A 27,500-nucleotide genomic window follows, 5' to 3' on the forward strand; every position below is an offset into this window, starting at 1 on the left:
CAGTGATAGAGAGGGAGTGAGGCTCTGAAAAGAACAGGTAGCCACTTTCGTTGATTTGACTGAGGGAGAAGAGTACTTTTGCAAGAAGGAGAGAGGGGGAATGAGAAGGAGAGAGGGAAAGAAGGGTGCAGTGAGAAGGAGAATGAGACAAAGATAGGGAGTTAAGTGGGAGAGATTTAGTTCCAGTTTGGCAGTCATCCTTTTCCTCCACTTCATCATCTCCCCAAAATCCTTCATATCAAGGGCATTCTACAACTGATGTTGAGGTGTGTGTGTGCATGTGTGTTAGTGATCCATCCCTGTGAAATGTGTACGTGCTTCTGTGTGTACGTTTGCGATATCTATTGAGGTCAGATCACCCACTCAACCGTGGCTTCTCTCTTAACTTTTAAATCCTGTAGCGTGAGCAGCACAGCTGAATACAACACCAACATAACCACACATAGATGCTTTGTCTGCCAACTGTCTGCCAACTCTCCCCCGGTTTCTCACAATGGAGGCTGATTGCAAACATCTTGACAAGTGTTACATCTCTCTCTCATTCCCCCCCTCTCTCATTCCCCCCTCTCTCATTTCATCCCTCTCTCATTCTCTCCCTCTACCATTCCCTCACTCTCTCATTCCCTCCCTCTCTCATTTCATCTCTCTCTCCCTCCCTCTCTCATTCCATCTCTTTCTTATTCCATCTCTCTCTCTCATTCCCTCCCTCTCTCATAACATCTCTCTCTCTCCCTACAATCTTAAACTCCCTCTATCCTGCCAGGCGGAGGAGGTGCTATTTTCTTCCCTCTTCGTCTTGTTTCTGAGAGCAGAACTCCTCTGGGAATGAAAGGCCTCGCTGTGGAAATCACTTACGGGTTATGGCAAAAAGAGCGCCCAGGAAAAAAAGCCTTGATCTACTGATGGGCCAGAGTTTCGACTCAATGCCCATTTTAATAAGAAAAGGCCTCATCTAATCAAATCAAATCAAATTTTTATTGGTCACATACACATGGTTAGCAGATGTTAATGTGAGTGCAGTGAAATGTTTGTGCTTCTAGTTCTGACCGTGCAGTAATATCTAACAAGAAATCAAACAATTTCACAACAACTACCTTATACACACACATGTAAAGGGATGAATAAGAATATGTACATATAAATATAAGGATGAGCGATGGTATAGAATACAGTATATACATATGAGATGGGTAATGTAGGGTATGTAAACATTATATTGTTTAAGGTGACTAGTGATACATTTATTACATCCAATTTTTTATTATTAAAGTGGCTAGAGATTTTAGTCAGTATGTTGGCAGCAGCCACTCAGTGTTAGTGATGGCTGTTTAACAGTCTGATGGCTTTGAGATAGAAGCTGTTTTTCAGTCTCTCGGTTCCAGCTTTGATGCACCTGTACTGACCTCACCTTCTGGATGGAAGCAGGGTCAACAGGCCGTGGCTCAAGTGGTTGTGGTCCTTGATGATCTTTTTGGCCTTCCTGTGACATTGGGTGTTGTAGTTTGCCCCCGGTGATGTATTGTTTAGGCCGCACCCCCTGGAGAGCCTACGTTGTGGGTGGAGCAGTTGCCTTTCCAGGCAGTGATGCAGCACGACACGATGCTCTCGATTTTGCGTCTGTAAAAGTTTGTGAGTGTTTTTAGTGACAAGACAAATTTCTTCAGCCTCCTGAGGTTGAAGAGGCGCTGTTGCACCTTCTTCACCACGCTTTCTGTGTGGGTGGACCATTTCAGTTTGTCCGTGATGTAAACTTTCCACTTTCTCCACTACTGTCCCATCAATGTCGATGGGGGGTGCTACCTCTGCTGTTTCTTGAAGTCCACTATCATCTCCTTTGTTTGGTTGACGTTGAGTGTGAGGTTATTTTCCTGACACCGCACTCCAAGGGCCCTCACCTCCTCCCTGTAGGCCGTCTCGTCGTTGTTGGTAATCAAGCTTACCACTGTAGTGTCGTCTGCAAACTTTGGTGGCGTGCATGGCCATGCAGTCATTGATGAACAGGGAGTACAGGAGAGGGCTGAGAACACACCCTTGTGCTGCCTCAGTGTTGAGGATCAGTGGGGTGGAGATGTTGTTTCCTACCCCCACCACCAGGGTGCGGCCTGTCAGAAAGTCCAGGACCCAACCGTACAGGGCAGGGTTGAGATCCAAGGTTTCGAACTTAATGACAAGTGTGGAGGGTACTATAGTGTTAAATGCTGAGCTGTAGTCGATGAACAGCATTCTTACATAGGTATTCCTCTTGTTAGGGCAGTGTGCAGTGTGATTGCAATTGCGTCGTCTGTGGACCTATTGGGGCGGAAGCAAATTGGAGTGGGTCTAGGGTATCAGGTAGGGTGGAGGTGATATGATCCTTGACTACTCTCTCAAACCACTTCATGATGACAGAAGTGAGTTTTTTAGCTCAGTTACTGTAGCTTTCTTGGGAACAGGAACAACGGTGGCCCTCTTGAAGCATGTGGGAACAGCAGACTGGGATAGGGATTGATTGAATATTTCCGTAAACATACCAGCCAGCTGGTCTGTGCATGCTTTAAGGACGCGGCTCAGGATGCCGCCTGGGCCGGCAGCCTTGCGAGGGTTAACCTGTTTAAATGTTTTACTCACGTTGGCCACTGTGAAGGAGAGCCCACAGGTTCCGATAGCGGGCCGTGTTTGTGGCACTGTATTGTCCTCAAAGCGAGCAAAGAAGTTGCTCAATTTGTCTGGAAGCAAGACGTCGGTGTCTGCAACGGAGCTGGTTTTCTTTTTGTAATCCGTGATTGACTGTGGACCCCGCCACATATGCCTCGTGTCTGAGCCGTTGAATTGCGACTCTACTTTGTCTCTATACTGATGCTTAGTGTTTTTGATTGCCTTGCGGAGGGAATAGCTACACTGTTTGTATTCGGTCATGTTTCCAGTCGCCTGGAATGATTAAAAGCAGTGTTTCGCGCTTTCAGTTTCTGCCATCAATCCACGGTTTCTGGTTGGCGAAGGCTTTAATAGTCACAGTGGGTACAACATTACCGATGCACTTGCTAATAAACTCGAGTCAGCGCATACATCAATGTTGTTGTCTGAGGCTATCCGGAACATTTCCCAGTCCACATGATCGAAGCAATCTTGAAGCATGGAATGGTTGGACCAGCGTTGGAACAGACCTGAGCAGGGGCGTTTCCTGTTTAAGTGTCAGCAACGAAATGGAGTCATGGTCAGATTTGCCGAAAGGAGGGTGGGGGAGGGCTTTGTATGCGTCTCTGAAGTTAGAGTAGCAGTGATCCAGAATGCTGCCAGTCGATATGCTGATAAAATTTAGGGAGCCTTGTTTTCAGATTAGCTTTATTAAAATCCCAAGCTACAATAAATGCAGCCTCAAGATATATGGTTTCCAGTTTACATAGTCCAGCAAAGTTCTTTCAGAGCCGTCGCGATGTCTGCTTGGGGGGGACATACACATCTGTGATTATAATAAAAGAGAATTCTCTTGGTAGATAATGTGGTCGGCATTTGATTGTAAGGAATTCTAGGGCAGGTGAACAAAAGGACTTGAGTTCCTGTATGTTGTTATGATTACACCATGAGTCGTTAATCATAAGGGATACACCCCCGCCCTTCTTCTTACCAGAGAGATGTTTGTTTCTATCGGCGCGATGTGTGAAGAAACCTGATGGCTGTACCGACTCTGACAACGTATCCCAAGTGAGCCATGTTTCTGTGAAACAGAGAATGTTACAATCTCTGATGTCTCTCTTGCTCGAATTTCGTCTACCTTGTTGTCAAGAGACTGGACACTGGCGAGTAGTTACTCAGGAGCGGTGATTGATGTGCCCATCTACGGTGCCTGACCAGAAGATCGCTCCGTCTGCCCCTTCTGTGTCACCGTTGTTTTGGGTCGCCTACTGGGATCCTATCCATTGTCCTGGGTGATGGTCCGGACAGAGGATCCGCTTCGGGAAAGTCGTATTCCTGGTCGTAATGTTGGGAAGTTGACGTTGCTCTTATATCCAATAGTTCTTCCCTGCTGTATGTAATAAGACTTAAGATTTTCTGGGGTAACAATGTAAGAAATAATACATAAATAACAAAATACTGCATAGTTTCCTAAGAACGCAAAGTGAGGAAACGATGTCATCACCATCTTAGGTCTAATCACAGTCTCCGTGCCACGGGCATACCAGCCTTTTCCACCTCTGTAAACACAATGACATATGGACACATACACACACACACACTTGCGCGAACACACGCACACACTGGCAAGACTGTCAGAGCAGAACTCAGAGAGTGGGGATAGCGGTATGTATGTGACGTGTTTGTGTGTGCTTGTGTGTGTGAGATGTAGCCGAAGGAGCAGTGAAATTTCTCTGTTGTAGAGGGCACATCGCCCCGATTATAAACTTGAATCCTGCTTGATCCACAACACTGTCAAATACTGCAGGAGAAATATCCCTTGATGCCACTCGCCAGGGAGGAATGGGAGAGAAGAAGACAGGGAGAGAGAGAGACAGCGAGAGAGAGTGCGTGAGAGAGAGAGAGAGAGAGAGGGGGGGGGGGGGGGGGGGGGGGGTTAGTACTGCTGTGATAAAAGGCCTGAGATTTAAAAGGTGAAGCAGTTGGGTATGGGTAGAGAGGGCGATTGGTCTTTAAACAAGCATTTCCTGGTTAAGTCATGACCCCTGTTAGGAAGTCAATATTACTGCCATTGGTTCACCATTCTCAGATCAGCCTGCCCTAAGGAGGGAGGGATAAAGGAAGAGAAAGAATGTTGTGACTGAGAGAATAGAGACAGAGACGGAGAGAATTGATGGAGAGACAGAGAGAATAGAGGGAGAGACAGAGAGAATAGACGGAGAGACAGAGAGAATAGATGGAGAGACATAGAGAATAGATTAATAGACAGAGAGAATAGCGGGAGAGACAGAGAGAATAGATGGAGAGCGTGAGAGTATGGCAGTTTAGTGAGAAAGAGCAACAAGACAGATGGAGATGGAGAGAAACTCAACATGTTCAGTTCTGGTAATGCCCATTTTGAAACTTCAAAGTACATTTTAAGTCAATCTGCCTTTTGTTAATGTTTGGGGTGTCACTGTCATCGCTCTGTAGACGTGTCTGTCTGCACATCAAAGGTGTAGTGTAAACACTGCACATTAACACTGTAACCTGCCCAAACCGCATGCCATTAACTTACATATCAGGTTACCCATCCTCCTGAGCCTTCCTTTACCTGCCTCACCACCAGGTTCAACCAGCCAGGGGGCAAACCAGTGGTTAATGATGGGGTTGTTCCCATGACAACATCAGCTGACAGTATTTTTAGCTTCCATGGTTACTGTTTCCATGTCAACACATTACCTCATTTCTGGATCAGGAATGGGCCGCTTCTCAGGGACAGGCAGGGGTAGGGAAGGTCAGTGGGAGCAGCAACAGGTCTAAGAGACATGACGAGAGGTCAGGGGTTAGCAGAGTGACAGCAGTGTTGGACACCATGTGATTCTGGGATGGGATGTTTGGAGAATTAGTGACCCTGCAAAGCTGTATGCATACACACAGGCCAGACAGACTCGCATAGGGAATAGACTCAGTAGTCACACACAGAGCACACACAAACATAGAGCAAGCACACACACACACGCAGTCTTGTACAACTAACCTTGTGGGGACACACAATTCAGCCCCATTCAAAATCCTGTTTTCCCTAACCCTAACCTTAATCCTAAAACCTAGCCTTGACCATAAAACTAATCCTAGCTCATAATCCAAAACCTGATCCTAACCCTAACACAAATTCTAACCTTAACCCTAAACCTCCTCGAAATAGCATTTGACCTTGTGGGGACTAACAAAATGTTTGTTTACTATTCTTGTGTGGACTTCTGGTAGTTAAACACACACACACACACACACACACACACACACACACACACACACACACACACACACACACACACACACACACACACACACACACACACACACACACACACACACACACACACACACACAACACACACAACAGCACAAAACGGTCTCGAACCAGAATAGAAAGAGGAGTGGGAGGCCCCGGTGCACAACTGAGCAAGAGGACACTTTAGAGTGTCTAGTTTGAAAACAGACGCCTCACAAGTCCTCAACTGGCAGCTTAATTAAATGGTACACGCAAAACACCTGTCTCAACATCAACAGTGAAGAGGCGACTCCGGGATGCTGGCCTTCTAGGCCGAGTTCCTCTGTCCAGTGTCAATGTTATTTTGCCCATCTTAATCTTTTCTTTTTATTGGCCAGTCTGAGATATGGCTTTCTTTGCAACTCTGCTTAGAAGGCTAGTATCCCAGAGTCGCCTCTTCGCTGTTGAGACTGGTGTTTTTATTTATTTAACCTTTATTTAACCAGGAAGGGCTCATTGAGATTTGAAATCTCTTTTTCAAGAATGTCCTGGCCAAGGTAGGCAGCACCAAGTCATTACACAATTACAGACAGACAACATGAAAAACGACAAGTAATCTAGCAAAAACCATAGGATTTACAAGAGTATAACAAAATCATAAAACAGCAAATTAAAAACATTGACAGGTCAGGGAATCAGCCTCACAATCCTTCATTAATGGTTAAAAAAAACAATCGGGACAAGTTCTTCCAGTTTAAAAGTATTTTGTAAGGCATTCCAAGCCGATGGCGCAGAGTACAGAAAAGCCCTTTTACCAAATTCAGTTCGGACGTTTGGAACAGTTAGCAGGATAAAGTCCTGCGAACGAAGAGAGTACCCACCACATTTCTGAACTATAAAAATGCCCAAATAAAAAGGTAGTTAACTCAAAATAGCTTTGCAAATAAAAGTATACCAGAGACTGAGCCTATGAGTGACTGGATAAGGGCAGCCAACCCTGGTATATTGAGTGCAGTGGTGCGTAAGGGTTTTGCAGTTTAAAATAAGTCTCAATGCACCATGGTAAAGGGTGTCAATTGATCTCAAACACTGAGTAGAAGCATTCATATATAAAATATCCCCATAGTCTAGTAAAGGCATAAATGTAGCTGATACTAGCCTCCTTCTGGCTTCAAAGGAAAAACAGGCCTTATTTCTAAAATAAAATCCCAACTTCAGCATAATTTTTTTTAATGGTTGTTGAATATGCAAGAGAGGCCGTCATCAATTGAAATTCGTAGATATTTCTATGAGGTTAACGTCTCAATCTCATTGCCCTGACAGGTACTAATAGGTGAAAGGTTCAGAGATCTATTTCTTGCTTTAGAAAATACCATTAGTTAAATTTTGTCAGTATTGAGGATAAGCTTCAATTGATCCAAGGTATGTTGAACAGTATAAAAAGCAGCTTGCAAGTTCTGGAAAGCTTTTGTGAGAGACGAGGCACTGTAATAAATAAAAGTATCATCGCATATAAGTGAAGTTGAGCATTTTGCACATTTTTGTCTAAATTATATAAATAGTGAATAAGAGGGGACCAAGTACAGAGCCCTGGGGTACACCGTTGCAGACAGACAATTTAACAGACATGAGCCCATCAAATTGAGCGCACTGAGTTCTATCAGACAGATAGTTAGCAAACCATGCAACTGCATGCCCCGAAAGACCTACACATGACAATCTCTGCCTCAGTATAGCATGATCATCTGTATCAAAAACCTTAGAGAGATCAATAAAAAGTGAGACACAGTGCTGTTTTTTGTCAAGGGCTTCAGTGATATCATTTAAAACCTTCATGGCTGCTGTAATTGTTCTATGCTTCTTCCTGAAGCCCGATTGGTACATTGTTAAAATAAAGTTAGTATATAAAAACTATTTTAGCTGTTCACTCACAAGGGTTTCAAGTATTTTCACCAGGGGCGACAGCTTTGAGATTGGCCTATAATTATTTAAAAGAGTTGGACCCCCCCTTTTAAAAGTGTTAGGACAAATGCTGATTTCCAGATCTTTGGAATTTCATTACATTCCAGGGTTAGATTGAACAGATATGTAAGTGGTTCAGCTATGAAATCAGCTGCCAGATTTAAAAGGCAGGGATCAAGAAGATCAGGACCTGCAGGCTTTCTCTGATCGAAGGATTTCAGGGCTTTATGTACCTCCTGCACTGAGAACGGCAAAAAGCAAAAAGTTTGACCAGCTCTCGCTGGTCCATCCACACAGGGTTGTACAGAGACAGAGGACACTGAATCAAACACCCTACCAGATGATTCAAAGTGCTCATTGACACAATTCAGCATTTCAGTTTTGTCATATACAGCAACAAAGTCCTTCAATACACATTACATTAATTCATTAACATTACTGTTACCAGACATAGACTTAATAGCCTTCCAAAACGTTCTAGGGTCAATCAGGTTATTAGTGGTAACAGACATAAAATATTCAGACTTGGCCTTCCGAAGAAGAAAATAACACTTGTTTCGTAACTGCCTAAAAGGAAGCCAATCAGCATCAGAACATGATTTCAGAACATGAGCCCAGGCTAGATTACGGTCTAGATTACGTTTGTGAACAATACAAGACAGCTCAGAAGAAAACCATGGATTTTCCCGCCCTTTAACCCTGAACCTGCGGAATGGGGCATGTTTGTTTACTATTTGGAAGAAAAACACAATGAAAGAATTTCGAGGCAGGTTCCACATCAGGGATAAGCTCAATCTTACTCCAGTCAAATAAAACAAATCATGAAAGAAAGCCTGCTCATTAAAACTCTTCAAATTTCTCTTACGAATAAGCGTGTGTTTGTCTTAGGTACCTTAGCATTTCTAACAGCAACAACAGCACAATGGTCACTTAAATCATTACAAAAAACACCAACCGCAGAATATTTATGTGGAACATTTGTCAATATCAAATCAATCAGGGTAGATTTCTCTGGACATTTGAGATTTGGGCGAGTGGGTGAGTTAATCAACTGGGTAAGATTCATAGAATTACAAGACATTTTTAAATCATCAGACACCGGCTTTAACCAACATCAGTTGAGATCACCAATCAAGATCATTTCACTGTAAAGAGGTTTAGACATAAGGTTCAACAGTGACGAAAATGCATCACAGAGAGCAGAGGGGTTCTATATCAGCCAATCACAGATACAGAGAGCAGAGGGGGGTCTATAACAGCCAATCACAGTTATAGAGAGACCCTTTGAAACCTCAAGATTCAAAGCAAGAAATTCCAACTGTTTACATATAGTTTCAGACTTTGCAATACTTACAAGGAATTTAGTCTTTACATACATAGCCACTCCCCCATCTTCCTTAACTCGTTCAGTGCGATACACATTGTGTCCATTTATACAAATATCCTTATCAACAACAGACTTGCTGAGCCAGGTTTCAGAAAACACAATTTCATCAGCATCAGTTGATTTAGCCCAAATCCTAACCCCATCAATTTTTTTGACAACATAAAAAATTAAAAATATCAAAACCTGATCTTGATTTAAAATCGGAGGGGGTTTGGAGACATTGCATATCAAGGCCAGAGTTAGGTTGCACGTTACCTGATATCAACAATAGAAGAATAACCAGGCACCTCTGTTTAATAACCTTGCACGGCTTCTCTTTTTTACTGCAAGTGAATTCTACAAGTGAGGTTTCAGCCAACACATAACAGTCATTTAAAACCATAGGGACTTTGGTAGTGACACAAGTTTGTACTGGTCACATCATGCCACAAATGCATCGGCACTTGGACGAGTGGACGAGTGGACGGAGTTACAGTTTTTTTTCGATTGCTAAACGACAGTGGACACAACTGGAGTCACATGTGCAAAACTGTAACTACAGTCTGCACAGCAGCAGTTCACGTGGACCAAACTCTCAAAGTTTTCAAAACTCTACACACTTATCCCATGACTTTAACCACAACCTGCACAACACTGTGGATTTACAGCACTTTGTTCAAATGCTAACACACTGCTGTCAAAACTGTGAACCACACATTCAAAACGGAATAGATTTCAGCCTTGTGCCTTTCAAACACTGCTGATTGCAATTTCAGCTGAAAGGCTAAGCAGGTGTCTTGTTTTAGACTTGTTAGTGAACACACACACATATTACAGTATATATAGGTAGAGCTCAGAAAGACTCATTTTGGAAATGGAACAAGGAAGATGGGTTCGTGGAGGGAGAAGGGTGGCAGGGAGAGGGCGGATGCGTGGAGGAAGACAAAGAAGACAAAGAGCTGTAATTTCAGATGAAATAAGGGCTACACTTATAGACCATGTCGTGAACCATGGTCTCTCATTGAGAGAGGCAGGGTTGAGGGTGCAACCCAATCTGCAAAGATCCACAGTGGCATCTGTAATGCGAATTTTCCATCATGCAAACAGGTGAGAGTTACATCCTTACAGTAAATTAAAACATTACAGGAATCTATTTTGTGTTGCAATTATAGAATATTTACACAGATATATATTACAGTAAGTTTGACTGTAAAATATATTTTTACAACAGGACCCAAAGGCTGCCCCCAACAGGGGGAAGAGGAGAAATATTTTCAGATGCGCAGGAAAATGCTATTGTTGACATGGTTGTTGTCAACAATGCAATAAAACTGCGGGAGATTCAAGATAGAGTGCTGGCTGATAATGATATATTTGAAAATGTTAATTCTGTCAGCACAACAACTATTGCTCGAGTCCTAAAGAAACACCAAGTTACAATGAAACAGTTATACACTGTACCGTTCGAGAGAAACAGTGAACGGGTAAAAGAGCAAAGATACCAATATGTCCAGGTAAGACGTCTGAGGTTACGTACACAGCTATACAAAATATTTACAGTAAAAAAAAACACTAGCATTTCTACAGTAAAACTGTGCACTTACTGTTTTTCAGAGAGTAATGGAGGTGGAAGCACTGGAAAGACCACATTCATTTGTATTTATCGATGAAGCTGGATTTAACCTTGCCAAAACACGGCGCAGAGGAAGGAATGTTATAGGTCAAATGGCCACTGTGGAGGTTCCAAGCCAAAGGGGGGGAAATATCACCATGTGTGCTGCAATGGCCAATGATGGTTTGCTTCTCAACACACCACTCATTGGCCCATACAACACAGAAAGGCTTATAGCTTTCCTAGAACAGCTCTATGCTCAGCTAGTGCCAGCAGAACAGGGGGAGCCAGTAAGAAACCCCCAAGTTTTTGTCATAGTTTGCGATAACGTTGCTTTTCACCACTCTGCAGCTGTCACAGATTGGTTTGCAACACATCACAGATGTATGGTTTTGTACCTGCCTGCATATTCACCCTTCCTCAACCCAATAGAGGAGTTTTTCTCTGCCTGGAGGTGGAAAGTGTTTGGTCACCACCCACATGACCAAATGTCTCTTTTGGAAGGTTCTTCCCCAGGTGCATGGCAAGAGAAAACATTAGATGTGATGTTGAAGAAAACCTGTGGCCTGATGCTAGAGAGAGGCAGGATTAGCCCCTCAATTATTTGTTCGAATTACAGTATGTACTTTTAGTTTCTACCTTTTTTTTCTCATTACTGTAATTCCGTAAATTACTACAGACTATTGAAGCAAACTGCTAATTTTCATTTACCTTAAAGAATTGTCATGTTCTAAAAATGTTAATAAATCATGTGAAAGAATGTCACTCTTTTCTTTGAAGAAAATATTACTTTGTATGAAGTCACTGAAATTGTTCAAACTGTAAAGATGAAAAGTTTGTATTTTCTGTATTGGTGTTTGATGCTAGTGTTTTTACTCTCAGTGTGTTCTGAGTGACAGTGTGTGTTATCTCAGTGAGGGTTGTGCATAGTGTTTGGCTGCACTGAGCGTGTTTTGAGCCATGTGTTAAGAGTTGTGTTGCTTGGAATGAGTTTTGCAGGTGATGTGAACTGTTTAGCTCAGGTGACTGTTGGTAGTGCAGACTGTAGTTAGAGTTTTGCACATGTGACTCCAGTTGTGCCCACTGTCGTTTAGCAATCGAAAAAAACTGTAAGAAGAGCGAGTTCCCGCAGACAAAACGTCTAATGGATGGGAGAGCACATTGTCAGATGTACTCACCCAGCGACAATGTTCGTTTTCTCCAGAGTTCAGTAAAGTCAGTGCACAAAGCAATACCACGAAAATTGTCATTTTCTCCAAGTGATGTAAGAAATAGAGGCCAAGGAAAGGTAAGGGGAGAGGGGGACAGTGTGTATGCATGAGTCTGTATGTGAGTATGTGCGCACATTTGGTGGTGTGTGTGTGTGTGTGTGACTATATCATGTACATAGGTGATTTATAATGTGCTTGAAGAAACACTGACCGTTGCTTACCTTATTTATAGAAACAGTTTCCATGTCGCTTCCCTTTCCGTGTCCTCCTATTCTTATAGCCTTGTGTGTGTGTGTGTGTGTGTGTGTGTGTGTGTGTGTGTGTGTGTGTGTGTGTGTGTGTGTGTGTGTGTGTGTGTGTGTGTGTGTGTGTGTGTGTGTGTGTGTGCGTGTGTTGTTTTCCTCCTTTTACATCCTCCCGTTCCTGTCCCATTCTTGTTCATTATACAGTACAGGATAGTAACCAAACCAGCCAATTTTTGATCTGGGTGTGGCGTGAATGTCCCTTAGCACAGCAATATTAGCATACCCCCCTCCACACTGTTATTCCCCCCACACTGTTATTTACCCCCCCCCCCACACTGTTATTCCCCCCATACTGTTATTTACCCCCCCCACACACTGTTATTCCCCCCATAACTGTTATTTCTCCCCCCCACACTGTTATTTACCCCCCCACACTGTTATTTACCCCCCCCCACACTGTTATTCCCCCCACACTGTTATTCCCCCATACTGTTATTTCTCCCCCCCTCCACACTGTTACTTCTCCCCCCTCCACACTGTTACTTCTCCCCCCTCCACACTGTTACTTCTCCCCCCTCCACACTGTTACTTCTCCCCCCTCCACACTGTTATTTCTCCCCCTCCACACTGTTATTCCCCCCACACTGTTACTTCTCCCCCCTCCACACTGTTACTTCTCCCCCCTCCACACTGTTACTTCCCCCCCTCCACACTGTTACTTCTCTCCCCCCCACACTGTTATTCCCCCTCCACACTGTTACTTCTCCCCCCTCCACACTGTTACTTCCCCCCCTCCACACTGTTAACCCCCTCCACACTGTTAATTCTCCCCCCTCCACACTGTTACTTCTCCCCCCTCCACACTGTTACTTCTCCCCCCTCCACACTGTTATTTCTCCCCCTCCACACTGTTATTCCCCCCACACTGTTACTTCTCCCCCCTCCACACTGTTACTTCTCCCCCCTCCACACTGTTACTTCCCCCCCCTCCACACTGTTACTTCTCTCCCCCCCACACTGTTATTCCCCCTCCACACTGTTACTTCTCCCCCCTCCACACTGTTACTTCCCCCCCTCCACACTGTTAACCCCCCACATTGTTATTTCTCCCCCCCCCACACTATTTTTCCCCCCCACACTGTTATTCCCCCCTCCACACTGTTACTTCTCCCCCCTCCACACTGTTACTTCTCCCCCCTCCACACTGTTAATCCCCCACCATGCTATTCCCCCCCCACACTGTTACTTCTCCCCCCCTCCACACTGTTACTTCTCCCCCCTCCACACTGTTACTTCTCCCCCCCACACTGTTACTTCTCCCCCCCCCACACTGTTGTTCCCCCCTCCACACTGTTATTTCTCCCCCCCTCCACACTATTACTCCCCCACACTGTTATTCCCCCCTCCACACTGTTACTTCTCCCCCCTCCACACTGTTACTTCCCCCCCTCCACACTGTTAACCCCCCACATTGTTATTTCTCCCCCCTCCACACTATTATGCCCCCCCACACTGTTATTCCCCCCTCCACCCTGTTATTTCTCCCCCCTCCACACTGTTACTTCTCCCCCCTCCACACTGTTACTTCTCCCCCCTCCACACTGTTACTTCTCCCCCCTCCACACTGTTACTTCTCCCCCCTCCACACTGTTACTTCTCCCCCCTCCACACTGTTACTTCTCCCCCCTCCACACTGTTACTTCTCCCCCCTCCACACTGTTACTTCGCCCCCTCCACACTGTTATTTCTAACTATAATTGAATAAAAATGCAACTCTTTCATTGTAAACAATGTCAGGAAAGCATGCCAGATACTCCCCTCTTACCACCTCACCACCACCTCAGCCTTGTTGAGCCTTTCTCCCTTGAGGACTGTGGGGAATGTAGCATAGACTACAGCCTGACTCTGTTTGTTTACTTTCTACAGATTCCTGATGTATCACTGTCCCCTGCTAGAATGATCCCTCAAATCCTGCTGTGTGTTTTTGTGCATGGAATATTTTAAAACAGCATGTATGTGCAGTATACATGTGTATGAGAGACTTTAGTGTGCTTGAGTGTACATGCAGTTGTGTATATACAATATGCAAGAGTGTGTGTTGGTATGAATGTGTGTGTTGGGGTGTGTGTAGGCATTGTTATTCATTACCCACCTGCCGTGTGAATCCTTGTTCTCAAAAGGTCCATATTGTTCTGGCGCTGTGCCCGGTTTAGGTGGTGCCACCCTCAGAACCTGGCATGGGCACAAGAGTGGAATCTGAGCACCCCTCCACCCAATAGGGCCAAGTTAAGCAGTGTTTTCCACATACAAAGGTGGATCTGTTTAAACCCCCTGCCACTCTTTCTCTCTCACCCTCTTTCTGTCTCTTTCTCTCTCACCCTCTTTCTGTCTCTTTCTCTCTCACCCTCTTTCTGTCTCTTTCTGTCTCGCCCTCTTTCTGTCTCTTTCTCTCTCACCCTCTTTCTCTCTCACCCTCTTTCTGTCTCTTTCTCTCTCACCCTCTTTCTCGCTTTCTCTCTCAACCTCTTTCTGTCTCTTTCTCTCTCACCCTCTTTCTGTCTCTTTCCCGCCTCCCTGTTTCTCTCCCTCTGTCTTTCTTTGTCTGTCTCTGTCTTGCCCAATATCTCTTTCTTTCTCTCTGTCTCACTTTGTCTCAATCTTTCACTGTTCTCTCTCTCTCTCTCTCTCTCTGTCTCTCTTTCCCAGAAGTCCCCTTCCACACCCTGTGTCCATTCTTGACGGGTGGACTTGTCCACTGAGTGTTCTGGGTGTAATATAGTGGATTTCTCTGATATTGCCATTGTGCTAACAGGCTCCTGTACTCTGTGGCCCAACAAAGAGAGAACAGGGTGGAGTGGTCGTGGTGGAGAGGGGGGAAGTGGCGCCTACGTGTCATAAAGAACGCAGAGACCTGGGCCTGCAGGAAGTCTGAGAACAATATTTCAATATTACAGTTATGCAATCTAAATAATAACAATAGTAGGCATCATGATGCTTGCAACGCGTTGGCAACATGGATGAAAACAGTAGCTTTTGAAAGGATCTGTCCTATGTACTTAAATAGTTACATTTGGAGTATGGTACTGGTCTAAAATATTACATGCTGCTTGTTTAAGCATTTGTCAATTTTTAATGCAAGCAATTTCTGTTTAAAGTCAACTATACTTCATTTTTATCTCAGGTTCACCTTTTTGGTGTGTTGGCCTCAGGTTTCGACATGTGTTCATAGTGGTGTCAGGCAGAGACATTTTAATTAGAGCAGCTTCTTGGGTGGCTCCTGGGTGATGGATAGCTTCTGTTGGAAATCATCTCCCTCAGACAGACCCAGACAGATAGACAGGCAATCGAGCAGCACTGGTCTGGCATCAGCTTTATATATTAGCTACGTTAGCTCTCATAACAATGGTTAGCGTGGCTAACCTTTATTGTTGTTAGGATTTTTGTGTATGGTTGGACCTTAACTCATTTGAATATCAACCTTGATATTTGCATTGTTAGCCCTGATAGCTCCTTTTCCCACCATACAGGTCAGGATTAAGACACGTGGTGAGTGTCTATCATCAATCATTGTGGTTGGTTTCGGTGGCTGTGTGTCTCTCATCCATCACAATGATAGGTTTCGGTGGCCGTGTGGCTGTGTGTCACCATCAGGGCCGGGAGTAATTAATAACCCCACAGACTGAATTAATGACTTAACCTGTTCCACTCTCCTGCTGTTTTAATAACAGATGCTAATGGTTAGCGCTTAGTGAGCCCCAGCTAAATGACAGAGGCTCAGGTTTTGGGATTTGTACGTGTTTTTTATCGGTTTCACTTTCTCTCCCACTGTGTGTGTGTGTGTGTGTGTGTGTGTGTGTGTGTGTGTGTGTGTTTGGGAAGGGGGGAGTGTATCCATTACTTTGAAACCTGTTTTATTCAGGCTGTCTGCTAGCTGGGGTATAAACCCCTACTCTCCTGGACTAGTAATGCTTTGGTGTTTCTTATGGCTGCCACCTGGGCATCCTGTCGACTCTGTTTCCTTGGAGCAGAGAGCGCGAGAGGGAGAGAGACACACAGCAAGAGAGAAAGACACACAGAGAGAGAGAGAGAGAGAGACTGAGGAGAACAAAGGGAGAGGGATGCTGTTGAAAGAAAGAAAGAAAGTTTGAAAATAACATGCTGGCTCTTTAAGGTAGAGGAAAGAAGGAGAGTCTCTCTTTGCCCTCAGGTTTGAAAAGCGATCGCTTCGTTGTGAAATAAAAGGCTTTGTGAGGATGCCTCAGTCCCCTTCAGAGAAACACTCACTGTCTGTTATGACTGAGACAAGAGCCACTGAATTTCAACACCAAAAGCAAACATAGCGTTTTGATGAAAGGGGGAAACGATGTAGTTTGAACTTTATTATTTTTTTGGTTTAAAGGAATCAATTGTTCTGTCTGGGCAAGCCCAGTTTATGTGTGTGTTGTGTGCTGAATTCTTGGGTTTTGGCTGGCTATTCAAGGGGTTCTTTCATTCTTTCTCTCATGCTTTATGTATCAAGTGTATAGGAAGCTTTGTTGTGTCTCCTGGTGAGTGGGAATCTGCCATAGTTTGCGTGCGGGTCACTTAGTGAAATTTTAGTAGCTGGATGTGTGGGGTTGGTGTGTTTCAGTCGGCTTCTGTGGAGGATGTTGTGGGCTATTCGAAGACTAATGTGTAGGTAGTTGTCATTGTGTGGTGAACATTGAGTTTTTAGTCGGTGGGTGTGTAGGTAGTTAGTTGTCATTGTATCTCCACCTTTTGTGTGGTTTTTGCAGATGGTCGCGTTGGCCGTTTTGTTTTGAACAGATGTTTTCCCCTTTCTCATCGTCTCACACGGTGAGCACAATTCACCAACAGAAACCCCACCACCCTGACAAAACGACTCATTAACTCCTACAAACCCCCTCTCCTTATCCCACACCCCCCAAATATGCTTCAGCTTACAGACAACACAGAGAGAGGAGAGAGGGGTGACAAAGAAAAGACTAAAGCAATAGAGGAGGGTTGAATGAGTGAAAGAAGCGAGAGGGATGAAGGGAGGAATGTCCCAGTCTATAAGGGATTCCATTTTGAGCCATTCCAGAATAGAACAGTAAGTCACCAGTCCCTTTGTCTGCCTTTGATCTCCCAGCACCAGGATCTGGCACCTGACAAACTCTACTGCTCTGAAAGGAGGCATGGGGAGAACGAGAAGGAGTTGGAGGAGAGAAAGAGGGAGGGAGAGAGGGGAAGAGAGAGAGAGAGGAATAGGGACATGAGGAAAATAAAAAGGAAATGGAGAGATAGAAAGACGATTACAGAGGGAAGGATTTGTGAATGCTAAAGGAGAATCAGACGATATAATGAGGGTTCCTTAGCTAGACTCAATAAAAATCTGAATTTCTGTGTGTGTGTGTGTTGGTCAAGGCCGGTCTGTGCGGTGATAAATCCATGCAGGCTTGAGGGAGATTCCTTAGTAAAGCCCCAGTCTTCCAGACCACCCAGCATTGTGGTCTGTCTCTCACACACACACACACACACACACACACACACACACACACACACACACACACACACACACACACACACACACACATACTCCTAATGGGAAGCAAATTCCCTGGCTTAACGTGGATTTCACCCTCTCTTCCAAGTACCTTTTCCTTTCTGCAGGGCAAGGCACCATTATAAATACTTCTCTATGTTGACATCCCCTTTCAATCTATTTCCAAGATGCAAAATTCAGACGACAAATTAAGATGCCAACCCATCTCTATGGCGAAGGGGGATTTTGAGGGTTTGCAAATAATTCTGCTGAAGAATAAGGCTGGGGCTATTTGGTAGTGGAGGTCACCTCAGGACAGATTGATAATCACAGAGTAATAAACTCATCAGCCGTACACAGTGTGAGCTGGATCTCTCCTCACACCACTCTCAACCTCTCTTTCTCATTTCACAGAGGCCATGGCTCTAAGACCCAGAAGCATGGACCTCAATTAACTCTCCCCCCAGCGTTCAGTGAGGGGTGATCAGTCTAAACCAGCTGGACCTCCCCCCACCTCCCCTGGTCAGCTTCCTGGTCATAGCACATTGACAAAACCTCCTCGTAAACCTGACGTTTCTCTTAAAACCCTCAAAACAGTCACAACCCTTCAACGACCCGTTCCTGTCGTGCCTCTGTGACACATTTGGGTGTTAAAGATTGTCAAAGATCCTTAACAGATAGAGAGATAACACAAAGCACCTTCCGTTTTAATCCTCTACTCTGTCTTCTACTGTGAGAAGAAGACTAAAGGCTCTCCTGTCCTCTAACCCCTGCCGGCGTGAATCAAAGAGGACCGTAGCGCTGAGCGCTGACTGGTGAAGCGGCAAGGATTGGGGCTGATTGACTAGGAGGGGTTGAGGAGATAAAGACTCAGCAGGTAGCAGCAAGCCGGGCTGAGCTGGGCCGGGCTGAGCTGGAGGCTACCAGAGACTACGCTAATCCTGTGGCTAGCTAACGCTAACGGGGGAGGGAGAGAAAGACACACAGGGAAAGGAGCCCGGTTTCATTATTGTGCCTCAGGGTAAAGAATTTCACTCACTTTTTGGTGTTTGTGAACATCCTTGTGTGCGTGTGTGTGTGTGTTTTCTTTGGATGGCAGTGGAATGTGTATTTTCCTTAGGTTGGAATTCCTCTTGTGTGTGGTGTGGTGTGCGTGGAAAGGCATGAGTTTAGGTTAGTGTGGTAGATGCATGAGCAACTTTGTTTAGATCACTATTCAAAGCGTCGTATTTTATTCATGGATTTCTGAATGTGGATACACAATGATGAATACATTTTGGGGACTTTGTGCGACTGATGGATAAACCCAGCCTTGTATAAAACACTCAGATGATTACATACTTTTATTCTACCGGGAGAACGATCCCTCTCTGCCCACACACACACACACACACACACACACACACACCTCCCCCTCTCCTAAACCACCAGCCCTCCGGCCCCAGGGCTCAATGCCATTTGCTGGTCCTGCCAAGTATCCGGCCGCCTCAGTGATTGACAGGCTATTTGGCCCAATCGGTGTCCTGGCTGTCTGAATCACACCTCTCACAGCATCCCTCTTTTGTTCTACTCTTCTGATCCAGTGCTCTTGGGTGAAATACAACCCTCTAGACTTCTCAGCTATTATGTAAACGGTACAGTAGAGAGGAACTCCTTGAAAGCCGTGCCCTCAAATCAAGCTGTCAATCAAGAGGATAGGCTAGCGCCTTCGCCCGAGTCGGAAAAGTGTCACCTAGGTTACAATTTGAGGCATGTGTAGTGTAGTGAAGTGTAGTGTAGTGTAGTGTAGTGTAGTGTAGTGTAGTGTGTTGAGAACCTGGCTCAGAGGAGACACTGGGCCAAATGGGGTGACATTTGTTTGTTAATTATGTTGGAATGCCCATGGCTTTGGTTACAATGTACCTCACAGCCCAGTCAATAAAGCATAGTTTAATTCTAGAGTGGGAGGAGGGGTGGTTATGTGATATTTGTGTAACTCTTGTGTGGTAACTTCTCTCTTCTCTAGTAGTCTGATGATAGCCAGCCATAGGGCATTGGTGAAATGTCTGGCTTTCAGAGGAGGAAAATGATGACATATGGGTAGAGCTGGAGAAAATGAATAGAAGATGGAAAGCCCAGTCAGCTTGTTGAATCGCCCAACAAGAGAAATAGAAAGACAGAGAGAGAGAGAGAGAGAGAGAGGTGTTAAGTAGATATGATCGACTGAAAGCAACATTCCACAGTGTGTGGGGTGTGTACTATCTGAGAGTGTGTGTTTCTCTATGTACAATGCCGACTGACCGTGTCTCTCTCGCTATCTATGTTCTTACAGCCTGTAAGATTGGCTACTACCGTGCCCTGGCCACAGACGGCGCCTGCTCCAAGTGTCCTCTCCACAGCTACTCTGTCAGAGAGGGATCTACATCCTGTGCCTGCGACAAGAGCTACTTCCGCTCTGAGACTGACCCTGCATCCATGCCCTGCACTAGTAAGTACACACACACACACACACACACACACACACATGCACACACACATACACACGCACACACACACACACATACAGAGGGAGGGAGGGGGGAGAGGTGGTGGAAAGGGAGAGAGGGGGGGAGGTGGTGGAAAGGGAGATAGGGTGGGAGAGAGGTGGTGGAAAGGGAGAGAGGGTGGGAGAGAGGGGAGAGAGGTGGTGGAAAGGGAGAGAGGGGGGAGAGAGGTGGTGGAAAGGGATAGAGGGGGGAGAGAGGTGGTGGAAAGGGAGAGAGGGGTGAGAAAGAGGGGGAGAGAGGTGGTGGAAAGGGAGAGAGGGTGAGAGAGAGGGGGGAGAGGTGGTGGAAAAGGAGAGAGGATGAGAGAGAGGGGAGAGAGGTGGTGGAAAGGGAGAGAGGGGGGAGAGAGGTGGTGGAAAGGGAGAGAGGGGTGAGAGAGGTGGTGGAAAGGGAGAGAGGGTGGGAGAGAGGGGAGAGAGGTGGTGGAAAGGGAGAGAGGGGGGAGAGAGGTGGTTGAACGGGAGTGAGGGGGGAGAGGGGTGGTGGAAAGGGAGAGAGGGGTGAGAGAGAGGGGGAGAGAGGTGGTGGAAAGGGAGAGAGGGTGAGAGAGAGGGGGAGAGGTGGTGGAAAAGGAGAGAGGATGAGAGAGAGGGGAGAGAGGTGGTGGAAAGGGAGAGAGGGGGGAGAGAGGTGGTGGAAAGGGAGAGAGGAGGGAGAGAGGTGGTGGAAAGGGAGGGAGATGGGGAGAGAGGTGGTGGAAAGGGAGAGAGGGGTGAGAGAGGGGTGAGAGGTGGTGGAAAGGGAGAGAGGTTGGGAGAGAGGGGGAGAGAGGTGGTGGAAAGGGAGACAAGGGTGAGAGAGAGGGGGGAGAGAGGTGGTGGAAAGGGAGAGAGGGGGGAGAGAGGGGGAAGAGAGTTGGTGGAAAGGGAGAGAGGGTGGGAGAGAGGGGGGAGACAGGTGTGGAAAGTGAGAGAGGGTGAGAGAGAGGGGGGAGAGAGGTGGTGGAAAGGGAGAGAGGGTGAGAGAGAGGGGGGGGGGTGGAAAGGGAGAGAGGGTGAGAGAGAGGATGGGAGAGAGGTGTGAGAGAGAGGGGGGAGATAGGTGGTGGAAAGGGAGAGAGGGGGGAGAGAGGTGGTGGAAAGGGAGAGAGGGTGAGAGAGAGCGGGTGGAATGGGAGAGCAGGTGGGAGAGAGGTGTGAGAGAGAGGGGGGAGAGAGGTGGTGGAAAGGGAGAGAGGGGGAGAGAGAGGTGGTGGAAAGGGAGAGAGTGGGGGAGAGAGGGGGAAGAGAGTTGGTGGAAAGGGAGAGAGGTTGGGAGAGAGGGGGGGAGACAGGTGTGGAAAGTGAGAGAGGGTGAGAGAGAGGGTGGGAGAGGTGTGAGAGAGAGGGGGAAGAGAGGTGGTGGAAAGGGAGAGAGGGTGAGAGAGAGGGGGGGTGGAAAGGGAGAGAGGGTGAGAGAGAGGATGGGAGAGAGGTGTGAGAGAGAGGGGGGAGATAGGTGGTGGAAAGGGAGAGAGGCTGAGAGAGAGGGGGGAGAGAGGGGGTGGAAAGGGAGAGGGGGGAGAGGTGGTGGAAAGGGAGAGAGGGTGAGAGAGAGGGGGGGAGAGGGGGTGGAACGGGAGAGGGGGGGAGAGAGGGGGGAGAGGTGGTGGAAAGGGAGAGAGGGTGGGAGGGAAGGGGGAGAGATTTGGTGGAAAGGGAGAGAGGGTGAGAGAGAAGGGGGAGAGAGGTGGTGGAAAGGGAGAGAGGGTGGGAGAGAGGGGGAGAGAGAGGGGGAGAGAGGGGGGAGAGAGAGGGGGAGAGAGGTGGTGGAAAGGGAGAGAGGGTGGGAGAGAAGGGGGAGAGAGGTGGTGGAAAGGGAGAGAGGGTGGGAGAGAAGGGGGAGAGAGGTGGTGGAAAGGGAGAGAGGGTGGGAGAGAGGTGGTGGAAAAGGAGAGAGGGTGAGAGAGAGGGGGGGAGAGAGGGGGTGGAATGGGAGAGAGGCTGAGAGAGCGGGTGGGAGAGAGGTGTGAGAGAGAGGGGGGAGAGAGGTGGTGGAAAGGGAGAGAGGGTGAGAGCGAGTGGGGAGAGAGGGGGTGGAAAGGGAGAGGGGTGAGAGGTGGTGGAAAGGGAGAGAGGGTGAGAGAGAGGGGGGAAAGAGAGAGGGGAGAGAGGGGGTGGAAAGGGAGAGGGGGAGAGGTGGTGGAAAGGGAGAAAGGGTGAGAGAAAGGGGGGAGAGAGAGGGGGAGAGGGGGTGGAAAGGGAGAGGGGGGGAGAGGTGGTGGAAAGGAAGAGAGGGTGAGAAAGAGGGGGGAGAGAGGGGGTGGAAAGGGAGAGGGGGGAGAGGTGGTGGAAAGGGAGAGAGGGTGAGAAAGAGGGGGGAGAGGTGATGGAAAGGGAGAGAGGGTGAGAAAGAGGGGGGAGAGGTGATGGAAAGGGAGAGAGGGTGAGAAAGAGGGGGGAGAGAGGTGGTGGAAAGGGAGAGAGGGTGAGAAAGAGGGGGGAGAGAGGTGGTGGAAAGGGAGAGAGGGTGAGAAAGAGGGGGGAGAGAGGGAACAATACTCAGGGTTGAGTGAATTCCTCTCGGATGGTAATAGCTGGATCCATGCTCTGGCCAATTTACCCTGTGCTCCCTCACGGCCCAACTCAGCACTCAGCCAACAATTACTGAGACAGAAAAATAGAGGGAGAGAGGGTAGATGGGTGGGGTGAGGGAGGGAGTTGGGATGGACTGGATAATGGGGGAGTGGGATACGGAGACTAGGGGGAGTAGGGAATTGAGAGATAGGAAAAGCGGGAAAGATGGAGGGAAAAGGGGAGAACGAAAGAATGTTGGTGAACAAGGATCCCTCCTTCTGTTTGTCCAAACGCTCAGTTAACTTGGTGGAAACAGTTTCAGGTAACGATGTGGTAATATTTTGGTAGCGTTTTTGTAATTTTTAGGTAGCACTCACACACCTCCCCCTCTCCTAAACCACCAGCCCTCCGGCCCCAGGGCTCAATGCCATTTGCTGGTCCTGCCAAGTATCCGGCCGCCTCAGTGATTGACAGGCTATTTGGCCCAATCGGTGTCCTGGCTGTCTGAACCGCACCTCTCACAGCATCCCTCTTTTGTTCTACTCTTCTGATCCAGTGCTCTTGGGTGAAATACAACCCTCTAGACTTCTCAGCTATTATGTAAACGGTACAGTAGAGAGGAACTCCTTGAAAGCCGTGCCCTCAAATCAAGCTGTCAATCAAGAGGATAGGCTAGCGCCTTCGCCCGAGTCGGAAAAGTGTCACCTAGGTTACAATTTGAGGCATGTGTAGTGTAGTGAAGTGTAGTGTAGTGTAGTGTAGTGTAGTGTAGTGTAGTGTGTTGAGAACCTGGCTCAGAGGAGACACTGGGCCAAATGGGGTGACATTTGTTTGTTAATTATGTTGGAATGCCCATGGCTTTGGTTACAATGTACCTCACAGCCCAGTCAATAAAGCATAGTTTAATTCTAGAGAGGGAGGAGGGGTGGTTATGTGATATTTGTGTAACTCTTGTGTGGTAACTTCTCTCTTCTCTATTAGTCTGATGATAGCCAGCCATAGGGCATTGGTGAAATGTCTGGCTTTCAGAGGAGGAAAATGATGACATATGGGTAGAGCTGGAGAAAAGGAATAGAAGATGGAAAGCCCAGTCAGCTTGTTGAATCGCCCAACAAGAGAAATAGAAAGACAGAGAGAGAGAGAGAGAGAGAGAGAGAGAGGTGTTAAGTAGATATGATCGACTGAAAGCAACATTCCACAGTGTGTGGGGTGTGTACTATCTGAGAGTGTGTGTTTCTCTATGTACAATGCCGACTGACCGTGTCTCTCTCGCTATCTATGTTCTTACAGCCTGTAAGATTGGCTACTACCGTGCCCTGGCCACAGACGGCGCCTGCTCCAAGTGTCCTCTCCACAGCTACTCTGTCAGAGAGGGATCTACATCCTGTGCCTGCGACAAGTAGCATTTTAATAGCATTTTGGTCGTGTTTTGGAAGCGGTGTGTTTGCGTTCCCTACTGTTTGATTACCCAGTGTCAGTCACAGCTGATGGCTCCCCCTCTCCCTCTCTCTTACGCTCGCCCCCTCCGTCTGGATAATCCTGGGAGCAACAGGTAGGGCCAAAGGTAGTGTTAATGGAATGTAGGAGACCAGGGAGCTTCTGGAATGTGTCTGTGATTGAATAGAACATATAATAACCCATAATATAGTTATACAGTACAGCATGACTTACCATGGCAACAAATGGGTCCATGCTCAGACATGGACGCAAAACCCCATTGTACTGGGGGATGAATCCAGCTCACATACATATGACCTTAGTCCTCTTCCGTTTATGACAGAATGGCACTAAGAAAATCTATCTGTTTAATAGCTCAGTGTTCTAGCAGGAAACCACAGAGGAGATAGAAACAGGAAGACTGCTACATTGAACCTTACATGACAAAAGATCATTACAGTGATGGTTCTGCAGCCTCCGCCACCTTAATTTAGAAACTATCATCTATAACTGACTGGAAGGAGGGGTGAGCGAGGAGAGGGGATGAGGGAGGGAGGGAGGAGAGGGGATGAGGGAGGGAGGGAGGCTTCATCATAAAGTTTAATGAGAACTGGTAATGAATTGTCAGACGAAGGTAGGGATGATACTAATATTAACCCTGTACACACACACACACACACTCTCTCTCTCGCTCTCTCTCTCTCTCTCTCTCTCTCTCTCTCTCTCTCTCTCTCTCTCTCCCCCTCCCTATCTCCTCCCCAGTATAACCCCTGTCCTCCAAATTAATCAGTGGCTTTTTGCAACCTGGATGAACAGACGGTGTTTGTCTCCCCCCCCCCCCCCCCCCCCCCCCCCCCCCCCCCCCCCCCCCCCCCTCACACTATAATCCTCTTCTCTACTATTTGTAAATGCATGGACTATCCCCATATTGACCACACAAACACACTATAGCGTACATACACTTACATGCACACACTCCTCCAGTCCCCCCCCCATCTCTCTCTCTCAGTTTCTCTGTGTAATCATTCATTGCCACGTCGCTCCTCCAAAAATAACACTGATAATTAATTTCCATTGTGAAATGATTCAGAAGTAGATGGACTGGCATTCTTATTTCAGCCTGTGTCGATCCCTTTGCTTGCCCATGTTACCTCCATTAGTCTGGGGGGGGGGTTTACAGTTAACTTAATTACTGTTTAACATGTTTGAAAGCAACATTTGAATTAGGAGTGTACAGGGTGAAACATTACAAAACACAGACCCTAGATCAAGGCCACTTCTTTATTACTGGGTTAAAAACAAACTGTTAAATCCCTAAGAGAGTCCCATAAACAGATCTGGGACCAGCTGGATTAGGCTCACTGCCATGATAACTAATTACACATCCACCACATGAATGTAGACTTCCTAACTTCCCAGCCCTTTTGAAAAGAAAAGGAGACCTCAGGAATAGTTGGGTTAGCAGGGACTGCAAACTATAATTAGGACTTAATCACTTAGCTATAGCCACCACAGACAAACACTACTATTGATTTCCCCAAAACAAAGTGTTTCAATTTCAACAATTTAGTGTTGTGTTTAATCGCAACACCAAAGTCTACTCAGTCACTTCAAACCAAGTCTCTCTTCTCACAGCTGCTTTGTCTGACAGTTACCCATACGTTTGGCTAAGTGAGAGTACTTCAGACCACCTCTCTGTACCTTTCTCTCCCTCTTCTCTCTCCCAGGACCCCCGACAGCTCCGCTCCACCTCATCTCCAACGTCAATGAGACATCGGTCAACTTGGAGTGGAGCGCTCCTCTCTCCTCTGGTGGACGCCAAGACCTCAGCTACAACGTGGTGTGTAAACGCTGTGGGCCCGAGGGGACACGGTGTCAGCCCTGTGGGAACGGGGTCCACTTCAGCCCCCAACAGCTGAGCCTCAGGGCCACCAAGGTGTCTATCAATGACCTGCAGGCTCACACTAACTACACCTTTGAGATTTGGGCTGTTAACGGGGTCTCCCAGCAGAGCCCTGGACCTGAGCAGGCCGTGTCGGTGACGGTCACTACCAACCAGGCCGGTGAGTTGGGGTTGGGGTTGGGGGGAGATGTGTGTGGGTGGGGAGAGATTTGCTGGAGACTTGTTGTTTGTTGGGTTGTTTTGGTAAAAGTTGAGATGTGCTTTGAATGTTTGAATGTTATTTTATTTTAAGGGGATTGGGGAAACAGATTTATATTCTAATGAATTGTATTGATTTGGTTAGGCTTAATTAAGTTGCGGTATGTTGGGTAGGGCAGTGTGTGTTGTTCCAGTGGAATGAGATCATGAATACTGCGGCTGGCCCTCTACAACCACAGTAGAGCTCCCTGCCTGCTGGTGCGCTGAAAGGCCCCTGTTGTTTTGTCGTTCGGCCATTTTTTCTTCAGTTGTTGTGCAAATGTATTTTACGGCTGTGACCTTTCCTTCCTTCCCTCCTGATAGATGATTATTACCTCTGGTTTTACTGCGGCGCTCTTGGGTGGCGGGCTAAGTGCCTTGTTGTGTTGCTGTTTTGATCCCTGGGAAAAGAGAAGATCTCTGGAGGATTCTGACTGGCTATTTAAGGACAGGACGGCTTGATTTATCTGGTCTGGGAGAAAGGAGAGATTAATGGATCTAGAGCTGCCTTGAAACCAGTTGTCCTGCGATAGTAAGATATATAAATGATGCTGTTGGCTCGTCACTGAAGCATGTTTCACAACTGTTCTCCATTCTCTAATACTTACATTAAGTTGGCCCTCCTGCAGCTGGAGGCATTAGGAGTGTGTGTGTGCATGTGTGGTCATGCTTGTGTGTGCGTGTGAGGCAAAAATGTCTGCCTGTGCATGTTATTTTGTGTGTTGTGTAGAATGTGTGCGTGTGTGTGTTAGAGAATGCCTATGCATGTGTATGTGTGTGTCTGAGAACATGTGTGTGTCTTGAGAACGTGTGTGTGTGTGTGTCTTGAGAACATGTGTGTGTCTTGAGAACGTGTGTGTGTGTGTCTTGAGAACGTGTGTGTGTGTGTGTCTTGTGAACGTGTGTGTGTGTGTCTGAAAATGTGTGTGTGTGTGTCTTGTGAACGTGTGTGTGTGTGTGTCTGATAATGTGTGTGTGTCTTGTGAACGTGTGTGTGTGTGTCTTGAGAACGTGTGTGTGTGTCTTGTGAACGTGTGTGTGCGGGTTGAAGAGAATAGCACCAGAGTTGATTGGATTTCTCCCCTAATACTCAGTAAGGGGTTTCAGAGCTCTGATT

The 27,500-nt window shown here is 46.8% G+C and overlaps 1 protein-coding gene across 5 annotated transcripts in view; it reads left to right on the forward strand.

Moving 5' to 3' along the window:
- LOC110507933 (ephrin type-A receptor 4-like) overlaps window positions 1-27,500 on the forward strand; it is an 82,767-nt gene that overhangs the window by 17,759 nt on the left and 37,508 nt on the right. For 3 of the 5 annotated variants that reach the window (XR_005039963.1, XR_005039964.1, XM_036964815.1), the window contains exons 4-5: window positions 20,098-20,253; window positions 25,971-26,306. Coding sequence is in view for 3 of the 5 variants with exons in the window: in XM_036964815.1 (XP_036820710.1) it covers window positions 20,098-20,253; window positions 25,971-26,306 (492 nt within the window). In the remaining 2 variants the exon portion in view is untranslated. Of the gene's footprint in view, window positions 1-20,097; window positions 20,254-24,096; window positions 24,781-25,970; window positions 26,307-26,707; window positions 27,132-27,500 lie in introns of those variants that run through there. The other 2 variants (XM_036964816.1, XM_036964817.1) reach the window with 2 other exon arrangements.

The sequence above is a fragment of the Oncorhynchus mykiss genome, chromosome 27 (assembly GCF_013265735.2).
Source record: "Oncorhynchus mykiss isolate Arlee chromosome 27, USDA_OmykA_1.1, whole genome shotgun sequence".
Lineage (NCBI taxonomy): Eukaryota > Metazoa > Chordata > Actinopteri > Salmoniformes > Salmonidae > Oncorhynchus > Oncorhynchus mykiss.